A 12,215-nucleotide genomic window follows, 5' to 3' on the forward strand; every position below is an offset into this window, starting at 1 on the left:
GCAGGAATGGGGTTGCCAAGATCGGCACTTTTAAACCCTCTTTCTCAGTGGCTTTGGGGTTTTAAAACAGTACTGTAAAATGTCAGATTTTACAAAGAGCGCATGTACCTTCTAAAAATCCATGGCTGAGCTGGTGAAGAGCTGCGAGTAAAGAGTTATGCTCTCTATGCTTTTCAATTCGAATTTCTCTGCTCATTAATATTGATGGCCATTGCAGAGCATGCCTTGTTATCGAAAGCCTTCTTCAGCGAGTAAAGATTATACATGATTTCTACAGCATTCCAAAGACGCTTTAGAGTGTGTTTAGTGCTATCGTAGCTGCTGTAGCTGTTGTGATTATAATTTCAAGAAAAATATTTTATAAAAAATATTTTTTATGAAATTAATTTGATATTTATATATATTTAATTAAAATTAAAATTAATTAATATATTGTGTTCATAAAACGGCAGAAGTAGGAATGCAATGAGAGAAGCATGTAATTTCTGCTTCAACAAATTTTTAACATAAGTAATAATAGTATCTATAAATAAAAATCATGATTGATTTTACAACTAAATACTATATTATCACTGTTATACAAAATAGACTCTTAATGTGTTACATCAACCTCTTATTATTATTTTGTTAAATAATCCAAAGCATATTGAATTTTTATATTTTAAAAATATTTTTAAAAAAATCTAATTTTTTTTTTGTTTTAAATTAATATTTTTTTATATTTTTAAATTATTTTAATATATTAATGTTAAAAATAATTTTTAAAAAATAAAAAAAATATTATTTTAATATATTTCTAAGTACAAACACTTTAAAATTAAAATTAATTGTAACTACGCTTTCAAATATACTAATAAACTTATGAGTTATTTTTTATATCATGTTAAAAAATATATTTTTGATAATCTTATTTATTATCTTTAAAAAATCAATTTCACCAACATGAAATTTTTTTTTTTTGATAAATAATAGATTCTTTCAACTATTTTTTTTTTTTAAGTGATGGACAAATATAAAGGTGATATGATAATCTTAAAAAATAACATGTGTCTCACTAATTTCTCATTTGCATGTTATGTTTTAGAACTAGTATATGATCTTTAGTATAGTTAATATTGAAAAAATGTTATTTATCAAAAATTAAATTATATTTTTTAAATAATTATAGGTCTATCTTATTTTGACCAAAAACTTAAGATGCATGTAAGTAATGTTTGGTTATTGCTTTATAATACAAAGGAAGAATATTGGAGATAAAAGAGATAAAATAAAAAAGAAGATTTCACAACCCGAATCTGTATTTATGATTAACAACATAAGAATAATACTGCGGAGACCGTTATATGCGCTGAATTTGAGAACATAGATATCATAAAACTAAAATCATGCTGCATTTTATAATCTTTCAAAATATGATATTGTTCAAAGTAATAAAATCAATAATAGTTCAAAAAATTTCATCATCAATTAAAACAAAAACAATAATTCATATAATTATTATATAGTCAAAGTCCAAACTTTAAATAAAACAATATAATATTAGAGCATCTAAGATATTGAATCAAACTAAAAAAAAAACTCTCGTAAAAACAAGTAAGACATGCCAAACAAAAAATAAAGAAAGCATGATATCTTAGTGAATATCAACCTAATAACAGAAACTAAAAATCTAGATATAATTTAAATGGATAGGTGAGTTTAACCAGCTCGGTAAGGAAATAACATTTAATATATATTTTAGTTATTTATGAATATAAGTCATCAATCGTGATGATATAAAAATAAGAGAATAAAACTAAGTATATTAACATGAGAGGGTAGAACACATGTCAAAGATCAAATGACATTTGAAGGTAACTAGATAACACCTGAATATGACTATTGTGGAAAGATGAGTCATCTCAATATTGTGCATCTCTCACTAGTTAGGTATATACATACAAAATGCACAAAGATTAACTACTTTTTGTTAATATGGAGTTTCTAATAGCATACCAGTATTAAGACATAATAATTATTCACATGAGTATCCAAAACAAATAAAAATCATATTAAATATTATTTGATTCAATAAAATGCGAGTACAAAATAAAAAATGAATGAGTAATCAGAAATAAAAAAACATATATATATATATATATTGAAGAAATAATCATTTGTACTTATCATAATATTAATATACATATATTATTTATATTACATATATATATATATTAAAAATTATCTTATTCATTTGGAAAACAAAAACAAAAGGCAAATGAATATAGAATAGAAGATTACTGAAGATTGTTACGAGGAACATTAGTAGAACTCATAATGAATAGAAAAAACACTAAAAATTAACTCGGAGCAAAGTAGCATGAAAGATTTAAAAAATCTAAGCTTAGAGTTTAAAAAGTAAATATGAGGCCGAACTAAACATAACTCAAACTAATCAAACCTAACAGACTTAATTAATCACCATTGCTTGGTTAATCAATTGACCGAATTAACCAATAGGTTGACTATCACATAAATCAATCAGCTAGTCAATAACAACAAGTGAATTAATTGACCAATTCAAACTAATATGTTGATTGGTTGGTTTAGATTTCCAAAATCCTAACTTGTCAGTCCTCAATATATAGAATCCCAAAACAGGTGACTTGTTTTTCTAAAACTCATTATTCCAGTCATCAAAATAATTTATTTTAAATTAAATAACACCTTAATACTTCAATTAAATTCCTTAAATCATTTGATCATCAAAATCATACAAAAAATTCTTTTTTATTGATCCTTCCATGAACAACCTAACAATAAAAAATAACATTAAAAGAAACATTTACTTATTATTTTCACCTTTTTGGAACCAAAAACTCAAGATAAAACACTAAATAATTGGTTTGATGAGGGAAGGGTCATAACAACCATAAAAAAAAGAAGAAAAAAAAACAATTCTTTTACAACTTTTCCTTATTTTTCTAAGTTAACTAAGGTTGTGTTTGAACTGACTTAGACTTAAGTTTGGACCAAAAGTTTGGGTTTTATAGAAGATGATGATAAAATTATTTAGTAATATTGTATGGGACAAAGTGATTGTCTTTGTATTCTATTTGATTATGGTAGATAAGATAAAATAAAATATATAAAAACTTATTTCACCTTTAAAATATATTGTTATCAAATTTATATATTTTAAAAATAATTAATATTATTTTTTTACTTCAATTTATGTTGAATGTTGAAATTAATAATATTATAATAACCATAGTTATAAAACTAGAACTGACCTGGTTAATTGGCCTAAAACCGAACCGATCTAAGACTTGTAATGGTTCGAGTTTAAAAAACAGACGAAGGATTAACCTGATCTTACTTGATCAAAAACTTAAAATGACTTTGAGATAAAACATGTGTTAAAAACCCATTGATTTTTTTTTATAATTATTTTTGGTCAAAATAAGGTTGCTTTGATTTTTTTTTAAAAAGGTCAACTGAGTTGACTTTCCTTACTTGTTACATGAACCTTGTATCAGTTTAACTTTCAAGTCAGGTTTAAAAACTATGATAATAACTGTTTTTATCTATAAGTTGACTTAAGTTAACCTAGGTTGAACTTCTTAATCTATGGCTCGAGCATTTTTCCTAGATTTAACCCCGAATTGAGTTTTGACACTATATTAATAATAATTTTTATCTTTACATTGATCTGAGTCAAATTGGATAAACCTTCTCGACACTTGACTTGGGCCTCGTCTCAGGTCAACCATCAATGATCAGGTTTTAAAACCATGATAATAACTACTTTTATCATTGTATTGATCCAGGTAAATGATTAATCCCACTCATGACCAGGATCTTATCCTGAGTCGATCTATGAATTGAATTTTAAAACTATAATAATAATTATTTTTATTTTTACATTGATTCGTGACTCAAGCCTTGCTTTGGATCGACCTTCAAGTTGGATTTTAAAATTATAATAACAACTATTTTTAACTTTACATGTTTTAGTTGAATAATTTTATAATTAAGAGTTTTTTATAAGGATGTTCTAGTAAAAAAAATAAAAAATATTATCTTTGAAAACATCCCATACATCTCATATTTTAAAAATACTAAAATTTATTCCAAAATTATCTTAAAAATAAATTTATTTGTATATATTTGTTTTGTCTTTTCAATTACATATATTTTTATATTTATTATCTCTTTTTTTGTCAAGTCACCTCCTTTTTTTTTTTAAAAAAAAACTTACACCCTCCTCACATGTACTCTTTACACACAAAATTGCAAAAGCATCTTGATCCTAACATTTTATAATCATGCAACAATTACTTAAATAGACTAGAAATTTTACCTTCTTGATAAGCTTTTGCCTTTCCAACCTTTTAAAAAAATTACATAGGTAGTAAGAATATCTTGTTTCTTTAATTTGAAAAATATGAATCATATTATTATATATTCAAAATCAAATATAATACTATTACAAAATATACATTAAAACATAACATAATGATTTTCGGTTCCTTTTAACTTTGTTTACAACTTTTTAGGGGGGGGGGGGGGGGTTAGACTACAAAATACCCAACATTCAGCAAAGCAAACAGAACTAAATCGGATAATAGAGACTACCACGAGAACGTAAAAAGAGTTTGAAAGAACAGCTGAAGTTCACTTGAAGCTGAAAAAAAGCCTGCTGGTTAATCAACCTCTCAGAGTCCATCTTGCACCAAGAAAGGTACTTCATAGCTTTTCTCACAGGCCCCTGAAAACATTAATCAGTATCAATAAAAATCACATGACAAACAATTACTTATGAAATAATGTGCTACAATTCTAGTAAACCAAATAAGATGTGTGGTTTTGTACGTCTACAGCACTACTACACAGCATAAATTCAGAGCCACACTGCACACATTTGCCTTTCCACACTGTCCAGAGGGTTTCATGGGTAAATACCCCATGCTAGGGAGAATTCAACCATTGCAGACTACTTGATATATATTGCCTGCAACTCCCATGCCAGTCATGTGTGAAACCTACAAGGTTTGCACTATTTATCAAGTCGGTGTAGCATGGAGATAAATGGGTGCCAGAAATGGCAGAGGCAAAAGAGTGAAAGGAACAGTTAACTTTTGATCTCGGTATGCTCTAGAACACTATCTCAGGATGCAAATTGATTTGCATGTTGTGCTTCTTGCTATTGCAAACCCAGGGAACCACGACAACAATCAACAAGAGACTTCTACAGGAAGCCAGCCACTTAAAGTGAACCATAAGAGACTAGAAGCATCACATAGAAGCTTATTACTATTAGAGCAGCCCATTCAATATTCACATGAGAATAACCATCCATCACTTCCAATTTCATCGATCTCAATAGTAAATGAGAATTAATCTCAAGTAACTTAAAACAATACCAAATGACTTCAGACATGTCAATTGTGACAGCAGCTTTACTGCAGAGCATGGCTGTAAATTCTCTAAAGTCGCACCATATAGACAAGTCTAGATAGCTGTTTTAACATGCTTTATTTACCTTTTCTGTTCTAATCATATTCCTACTGTTCCTGTATTTATTTTAACATCCTCTAAACAAGCTTTAGAATGGAATCTGCTATATGCATTCTTAGCTGCCAAATAAGTGGCATAGCATTATCCAATTTGAGTTGATACAGAATAGATGTATAATACGTAATTTAACTAATAATTTCATAATTAATGTCCATCAGGTGTAAGATCAAGGTTTTACAGAGCAGTTTAACATAATTCCAAAATCTCCTTCCAACAATCACAGTTAAAAAAACCTAAACAACCTAAAATAAATAGAATCCAATTCAATTACTCAAGAAACCAAAAACGAACCATAAGCACACACCTGGCTTTATCAGCGAGGATAACCTTGATCCTGCGAGCGAGTTCTTGGGATTGAATCCTACGCTGAAGCTTTTTGCGAGCCAAAACTCGCTTCTCTGAATTCTTAACATGGTGAGTCTGTAGGTTCTTTATTTGCCTTTCAATCCCACTGGACTGCATCTTCCTCTGCATAAACTTCAATGCCTGCTCCAAGTTCCCATTATGTACCCTCACTCTGATCCCCCTGCACTGTTGTATCTGGTGTTCTCCTCCACTCACTGAGTTAACTCCCTGAATCGGCAGCAGCAGCGTACTCCTACAGAGATTATATGCTCTTCTCACTATTGTGTTCATTTCACAAATCCCTTGAGTCAATTGCTGGCGTAGCTAGGGTTTTAGCTATCACTGGCTAAAGAGAGAATCACAGAAAACACATCAATTACTATTCTTAATTTCTATTACTAAATATACTACAAGAACTGGATTTTCTTATGGTGCTTCACTCTTCTTCTTCTTTTCTTCCCACTTTTGTTTTTTTGTTCTTTATGATTTCATCCTCAGTTTTTTTTTTTCAATGGTAACTGACAAACTGAAACAAGATTAATGCATTTCTACTCTACAAAATGGCAGCTTTGATCTTTCAAAGAAGTGAAATATAAACCAAAAAAACCCATTTGCTTTGGAGACAAATTACACATTAGAAAACTTATGTCAAGATTCAAACTTTTACGAGAACCCTGTTGACAAACAAAAAAAATAGAACAGCCCATTTGTTATTAGAAGCTAAAAAATCACAAGAAATTACATAGCAGGTTCAATCTGCTTGGCGTTTGATAAAAAGGTTTACAGAAAATCCATTTAAGTTTTTGAAGATTACCTATCAGGATGCAGTCAAAAAACTGCTGATTTGCTTGCTGTTGATGCTACTGTTTTTTGAGGCAAAGATATCAAAAAACTGCTACAAATAGGTTTAATAGTATGGAGGGCGAATAGGGATACACTTGCCCTATTTTGAGCAGCTAGGATTTGTTTAAGGAATTCAACGTGACTGGTTTGTATTCTTTTCCTTTTAATCAGCTAGGATTTGTTTAAGGAATTCAACGCGATCAGTTTGTATTCTTTTCTTTTCTTTCTTTCTTTTCCTTTCAATTTTTTTTTTCTAGAAAACCTCACTATTGTTCCAACATTTGTAACTATTCGACAAATTATCACCTTCATCTTTTTTAAAAAATTTAATCAATCATTAATTACTAAATATACTAAAAGAAATGGGATCTCTTTCACTGTTCATGTGAAAGTTAAGCTGCTTTCCAACTCTCTCCCTTTTTTTTCATTTTTGTTCTTTTAAAAAAAAAATTCATCCTCAAACCTTTTGATTTAATCCGTTTGCACTTAATTTCATGAAATAAAGTTTTCAATTATAGTACAAAGACGAAATTAAGAAAAAAAATCACAATGTAAAACACGCATATCACAATGTAATACACAGAGAAAATGCATGGCCAATTTCAAAGTTTTTTTGAATTTTTATCTTGGTTCAAGAGTTTAGTTTGTTTATTTTTTAATTTTTAGTTTAGAGAGGAGAGAAAAACTTATCAGCTAAGCCATATTTCAGTCACCGAAAAAGAGGATCTTTGTGTCAATGGGCTCCTTTTCTTGAGAGAATTTAAATGAATGTGGTTTTTTCTCTAAACATGGCAAGAAAAGTAGATTGTTTTTTTTTTTCAGTATTTTCATTTTTCAGAATGATTTTGAAGTGTTTGGAGGTTTTTTCAAGTAAAAGCAAGCTGATAATTATGTTTTTGAAATCCAAAAACATTAACCTCAATTTTCCAATCACCTACGGTAATCAGAAAAAGACTAGTTTGCAACCGTTCTACAATAGGTTTCCTGTCATTGAAGGTGACCTATCACTTGCCTTAAAAAAAAAAAAAAGAGAGTGGATGATGCAACATCCATCCCTTACGAAAACAAAAAGAAAAAAGAAAAAATTCATGCACGCCTAGGCTTTTTTATCAAGGCTAAACGCATGGGCTTGACCAATGTATGTTTGACCATTTTTTTTTTTTTGCTTTTTATCCCTTTTCATTAAGTTTTTGTATTTAAAAATTGATTTATGTGCCTTTTCTTTAAAAACAAATTGTATCAACTTTGTTTTTAACATTTTGATTGATTTTTTATATATATTTTTTAATTGCATTAATTTGTCTTGATTTTCTTTTATCTTCTCTTTTATACAAATAGTTGTACTTATATGAATTTTGTATAAAAACAAAAATCATTTGTTATTACCAATAACAATAACAATCAACCGTTAAGATAAAATAAATGAAATTTTTTTTCCAAACTAAAAAATGAGTTGATACGCTTGCATTTTCAATTTAAAAATGATTTTTGATCTGACGCACATGGGTAAGTTAGCTAGGACAACTAAAAGAAATGTACTTTTTTTTAGATGCTTTGCTATTACTATTACTAATTAATATTTTTACTAACACAACTAAAAGAACTGGATTTTTTTAGTGCTTTACTCTTTTTTTCCCCCTTCTATTTTCATCCTTATTATTATTTTTTAATATTTCCTAAAAGGCTTAAAAAATTTCAAAATTATGAGATTCAATTCAATCTCAAACAGCCTCAAACAACAGATATGCATATGCATCAATCAAATAATACAGTAACTCTCTGCTCTCTGTTTGGATGCCAAGAAAGCAAGAGAAAATCTCATTTTCCAGATTTCTTAAGAGACCAAAATAACAAACGTATATCAAATCAAATCATTTCTCATGACACAGATTCAATAAGATCAAATCGATAAAAATTACAAGAGTAGATCATCAGATCGGATTCAAGACAATTTCTCTCCTAATGTTCTTGTGAACCGGTGGTAGAAATTGATTATTTCTACGAAAAAATTTCTAAAAAGGACATGGTGAATGAAGGCGCAGTGATCACAAAGTTTTGATCAAATTTGTCAACAAATATAATAACACATCAAAAAAGAAAAATTAAGAGGACTCACTATAAACAAACCATCAATTAGATGAAAAAAAAGCTGTAATCAAAGCATGCTTAATTTATAATTGACCAGCAGCTCGCAAGCAAGCAAGCAAGAATATAAAGATTGGAAGAACCAGCTAATCGACTTAACAAGCATGCATACATTCATACATACCTAAAATCCCAAGAAAAGATAAAGGTAGAAACTCAAAGCAGACTAGGCAGTTGAGGAGAGCAGAGCGTGGAATCGGGGACTGTGGCAGATAAGAGACTAAAAGAAACGGCTGGAGAATCATGACAACCTAGCTTTCTATTATATAGGTATGGCATAAATGTAATTTTTAAAAACTTGAAGGATATTATCAAATTTCAGGTCCGGTTTTGGGTCAGGCTCAGTAGTATCCATACGCGATCCTCTTGTAATCCGCAGTCTGATTTTTACGGACACAATACCAAACACACCCAAATAGTTTTACATCTGAACTCGAAGTCACAGGCAAGGCATGCCTTGAGACAGTTCACCTTCATCATCCGCAGAGCTGGCTTACAGTCCAAAGAGAGCGATGGCGGAGCTGAGGCACTCGAGCTCGGTGGGAGCTCGAGCCTCTTCGTCACCAATGAAGCGTGACGAGGACGCCTCACCTCTCATTCACGTTACTACCCACGATGACGATCACCGTCATCAATTTTCCAGAGATCGTGACCGTTCTTTTTGGTCTTTTCTCAGTGACGATCCTAGGGTTTTTTCTCTTCTCAACTCCAAGATCTCGTTATTCTTGATTGCTGTTTTTGCTATTGTTGGATTGATCTCCGCTTTCTCCATCTTTAATCGATTGGTGGGTTTTTGGATTTCGATTTTGAAATTTGTTTGCATTTCTTTTCTTAAAAAACCTCACTACTAATTTTTCTATCTCTATCTTTGTAGAATGCCCCATACCTGTGTAAGAAAGATGGCATTGTTCTTCACTGTCCGCATGTAAGTTCTTCAAGTTTCTTTCTGTTTACCTCGTTTTATAGTTTTTGATAAAAATCTGCTAGCTTTTTTTTTTTCACCAGCTTCTTCTATATTTTAGGTCAACGAAGCTCCTTCGCTTTGGGAAAATCCTTACTCTGCCACAACCTCATGGAAGCCTTGTGCTGAGCGCCGTGATAATGGGATATCAGGTGAGTTTTAAATGAGCACAGTAGTTTAGCCCTAGATATTCATGTTGACTTCATACGACATTGGTGTGAGTATGAAATCCAAATTCAAAACGCACTCATGCCTGGCGCGTTAGCCCATGTTGACATGGTGTGATCTCCCATTCGCACCCATTTTGATTGTGAGTAGTGATGCGCACAAGAGAATTTCCTAGGCAATCCAAGCAAACCAACACGCTTATGATATTTAGACCACAAGAGAATTTCATGATATGGGGTTCCTTTTACTCCTCTTTGAGCGACAAACAACATATTTTGGCCTGTAAGCTCCTTTGATTACTTTCTTTTCTTGGAAACTGTTTCACTTAAGAATTATTTTCCACATTCAACACATGCTCTTCCTCTCCAGGCACATTTTGCTTTCATAGCCATCGCTTTTCTTTTCAAATTCTGCATTTGCTGGCAGATTCATGTCCATAGATATGGGTGGCTTGTCAATTCCGCCACCTTCAAGGAATTCTGCCCATCATCAATCTTGATAATTTCAGATGACATGCTACAGTTCCTTTTCACTTATTGTAAACTATACAATATAAGCTCGCAATATTCTCTACTGGAAGGTATCCAAAAATGATTCAAGTAGCAGTGATATCTTTATTCTATGAAATGCAAGCTGACTTGAAAGGCAGTGATATCACCCTTCCATCTGTAAAGAAGGTGACAATATATGAACAAGATTAGCACTCAATACAGTTTCATCAGGTCTCCACAACATATTTGAACAAGGAAGCGTTTGCTTGCACCATAATTGCAAGGGCGTTGCAATTCTTTTCTCGTAAATATAGTAATTCATGTTGTTACAATTTTGCAACTATTATCTCCAATCTGTTAAAATGTGGAGATATTTTTGCGAGGGAAATTAGAATGATAACAATGTAGAATAAACTTGTCCATGCATCCCTATCTGATTTTGACCCCTGTCCCGCATCCTAAGATTTGGATTTGAACAAATTGGACACTTAGACACATTTGTATCTGACTCCCACTGGGCAGTCCAAACATATCATGAAGTGGTTTGTGAAGGGTATCATTGTGTGTGTTCTATGGCATTGTACTTTAATGAAAAAAAAAATTACATCACAAATGCATTGACTTGTATTGTGAACGGAAAAGGAGAGGAAAGATGTTTATACAATTTAGAGTCAGTTAATTGCTTCCAAATGCATTGACTTGTAATGTGAATGGGCAAGGAGAGGAAAGAAGTTCAGAAGAAACTTGCACTGTTTAACATGTTTTAATGTTATATTTCCAGTTTGCATATCCAAAGATATAGGAATTCTCAGTCATATCTTGTGGTGTTGGAAAGATTGGCATGAACTATATCTAATGATGAAAGCAATGTTGTTTTTATCTATGTTCATTCTCGTCCTTTCATTTTTTCCATTTTAACATGCTGACTTTTCTCTCATTTTTGCAGATCTTCCTCCTGAAAATGAAACAAATGGTTATATATTTATCCATGCAGAGGGTGGTTTGAATCAGCAAAGGATTGCTGTATGGATTCATTTTGTCAAATAGTGTAATTATGAAAGTTCTGTGTTTTTCCTTATCCTTTGGTTTTGAACGATATATCACTAACAGAACACCATATCCCCCCCCCCCCCCCCCCCCCCACCCTCACCAAACAGAACACCACCCACCCACCCCCAACACACACTCAAAGTAAGGAGTTACATGGACCTTGAGAATCTATCTCTTCATCTTCTGCATGGCCTAATGTATTATGGAACCACATAGTTCTTTCATCTTGAGCTACCTCAGATCTCTTTAGACTTTTGTTGTTAGATGTGCTGTCTCTACTCTGTAAGTGATGAATTTTTTGTTTGGAATATGGAAACTAATCATAGATTGTGATATCATTTATCAGCCTAAATTCCCTCTTTTCTAATTTGATTCACTGTTGTGTCTTCCCATGCTGGCCATGGACACAGAAAAACTGGCACGCCACACAATGTCCATAGGGATAACAGCCCTAATTAACTAGAGTTAAGTTTCTATTTAGCTATAATAAGGGACAATGATTTCATATTTGGGGGATTCTCCCTAATGTTGCCCAAGTCAAGCCTCAAGGTTCACGATGCTGTTCACATTGCTGAGACTTGCACCTCTAAGTGATCACTCCACTGAGAATCTTTTAATGGCATTAGTTTGGAATAATGTTTGTTAGTTCAGCA

General features: G+C 31.3%; 2 protein-coding genes across 4 annotated transcripts in view; one reads left to right on the top strand and one right to left on the bottom strand.

The window, feature by feature from the left end:
• Positions 1–4,579: 4,579 nt before the first annotated feature.
• Positions 4,580–9,137, bottom strand: LOC105138084 (Ribosomal protein S21 family protein). 3 transcript variants are annotated; one of them, XM_011044081.1, is made up of 3 exons: positions 9,041–9,137; positions 5,864–6,256; positions 4,580–4,750 (listed from the first exon to the last, which is right to left on the bottom strand). In XM_011044081.1, the coding sequence occupies exons 2-3, from the start codon at positions 6,193–6,195 to the stop codon at positions 4,741–4,743; spliced, it is 342 nt and encodes a 113-aa protein (XP_011042383.1). In that variant the 5' UTR covers positions 6,196–6,256; positions 9,041–9,137; the 3' UTR covers positions 4,580–4,740. The 3 variants fall into 3 exon arrangements, with proteins under 3 accessions (XP_011042383.1, XP_011042384.1, XP_011042381.1); XM_011044082.1 differs by having other exon boundaries at positions 5,864–6,246; positions 9,017–9,131; XM_011044079.1 differs by having other exon boundaries at positions 5,864–6,250; positions 9,017–9,130.
• A 173-nt stretch (positions 9,138–9,310) lies between these two features.
• Positions 9,311–12,215, top strand: part of LOC105138085 (O-fucosyltransferase family protein) — a 5,971-nt gene continuing 3,066 nt past the window's right edge. The window contains exons 1-4 of the mRNA XM_011044083.1: positions 9,311–9,677; positions 9,767–9,817; positions 9,915–10,005; positions 11,459–11,535. Of these exons, the coding sequence (XP_011042385.1) occupies positions 9,405–9,677; positions 9,767–9,817; positions 9,915–10,005; positions 11,459–11,535 (492 nt within the window). The 5' untranslated portion in view covers positions 9,311–9,404. The remainder of the gene's footprint in view (positions 9,678–9,766; positions 9,818–9,914; positions 10,006–11,458; positions 11,536–12,215) is intronic.

The sequence above is a fragment of the Populus euphratica genome, unplaced genomic scaffold (assembly GCF_000495115.2).
Source record: "Populus euphratica unplaced genomic scaffold, PopEup_1.0 scaffold317.1, whole genome shotgun sequence".
NCBI lineage: Eukaryota > Viridiplantae > Streptophyta > Magnoliopsida > Malpighiales > Salicaceae > Populus > Populus euphratica.

Coding starts and splice junctions, on each gene's coding strand:
- LOC105138084 (XM_011044081.1), bottom strand. CDS start 6,195: ATGAACACAATAGTGAGAAGAGCATATAATCTCTGTAGGAGTACGCTG.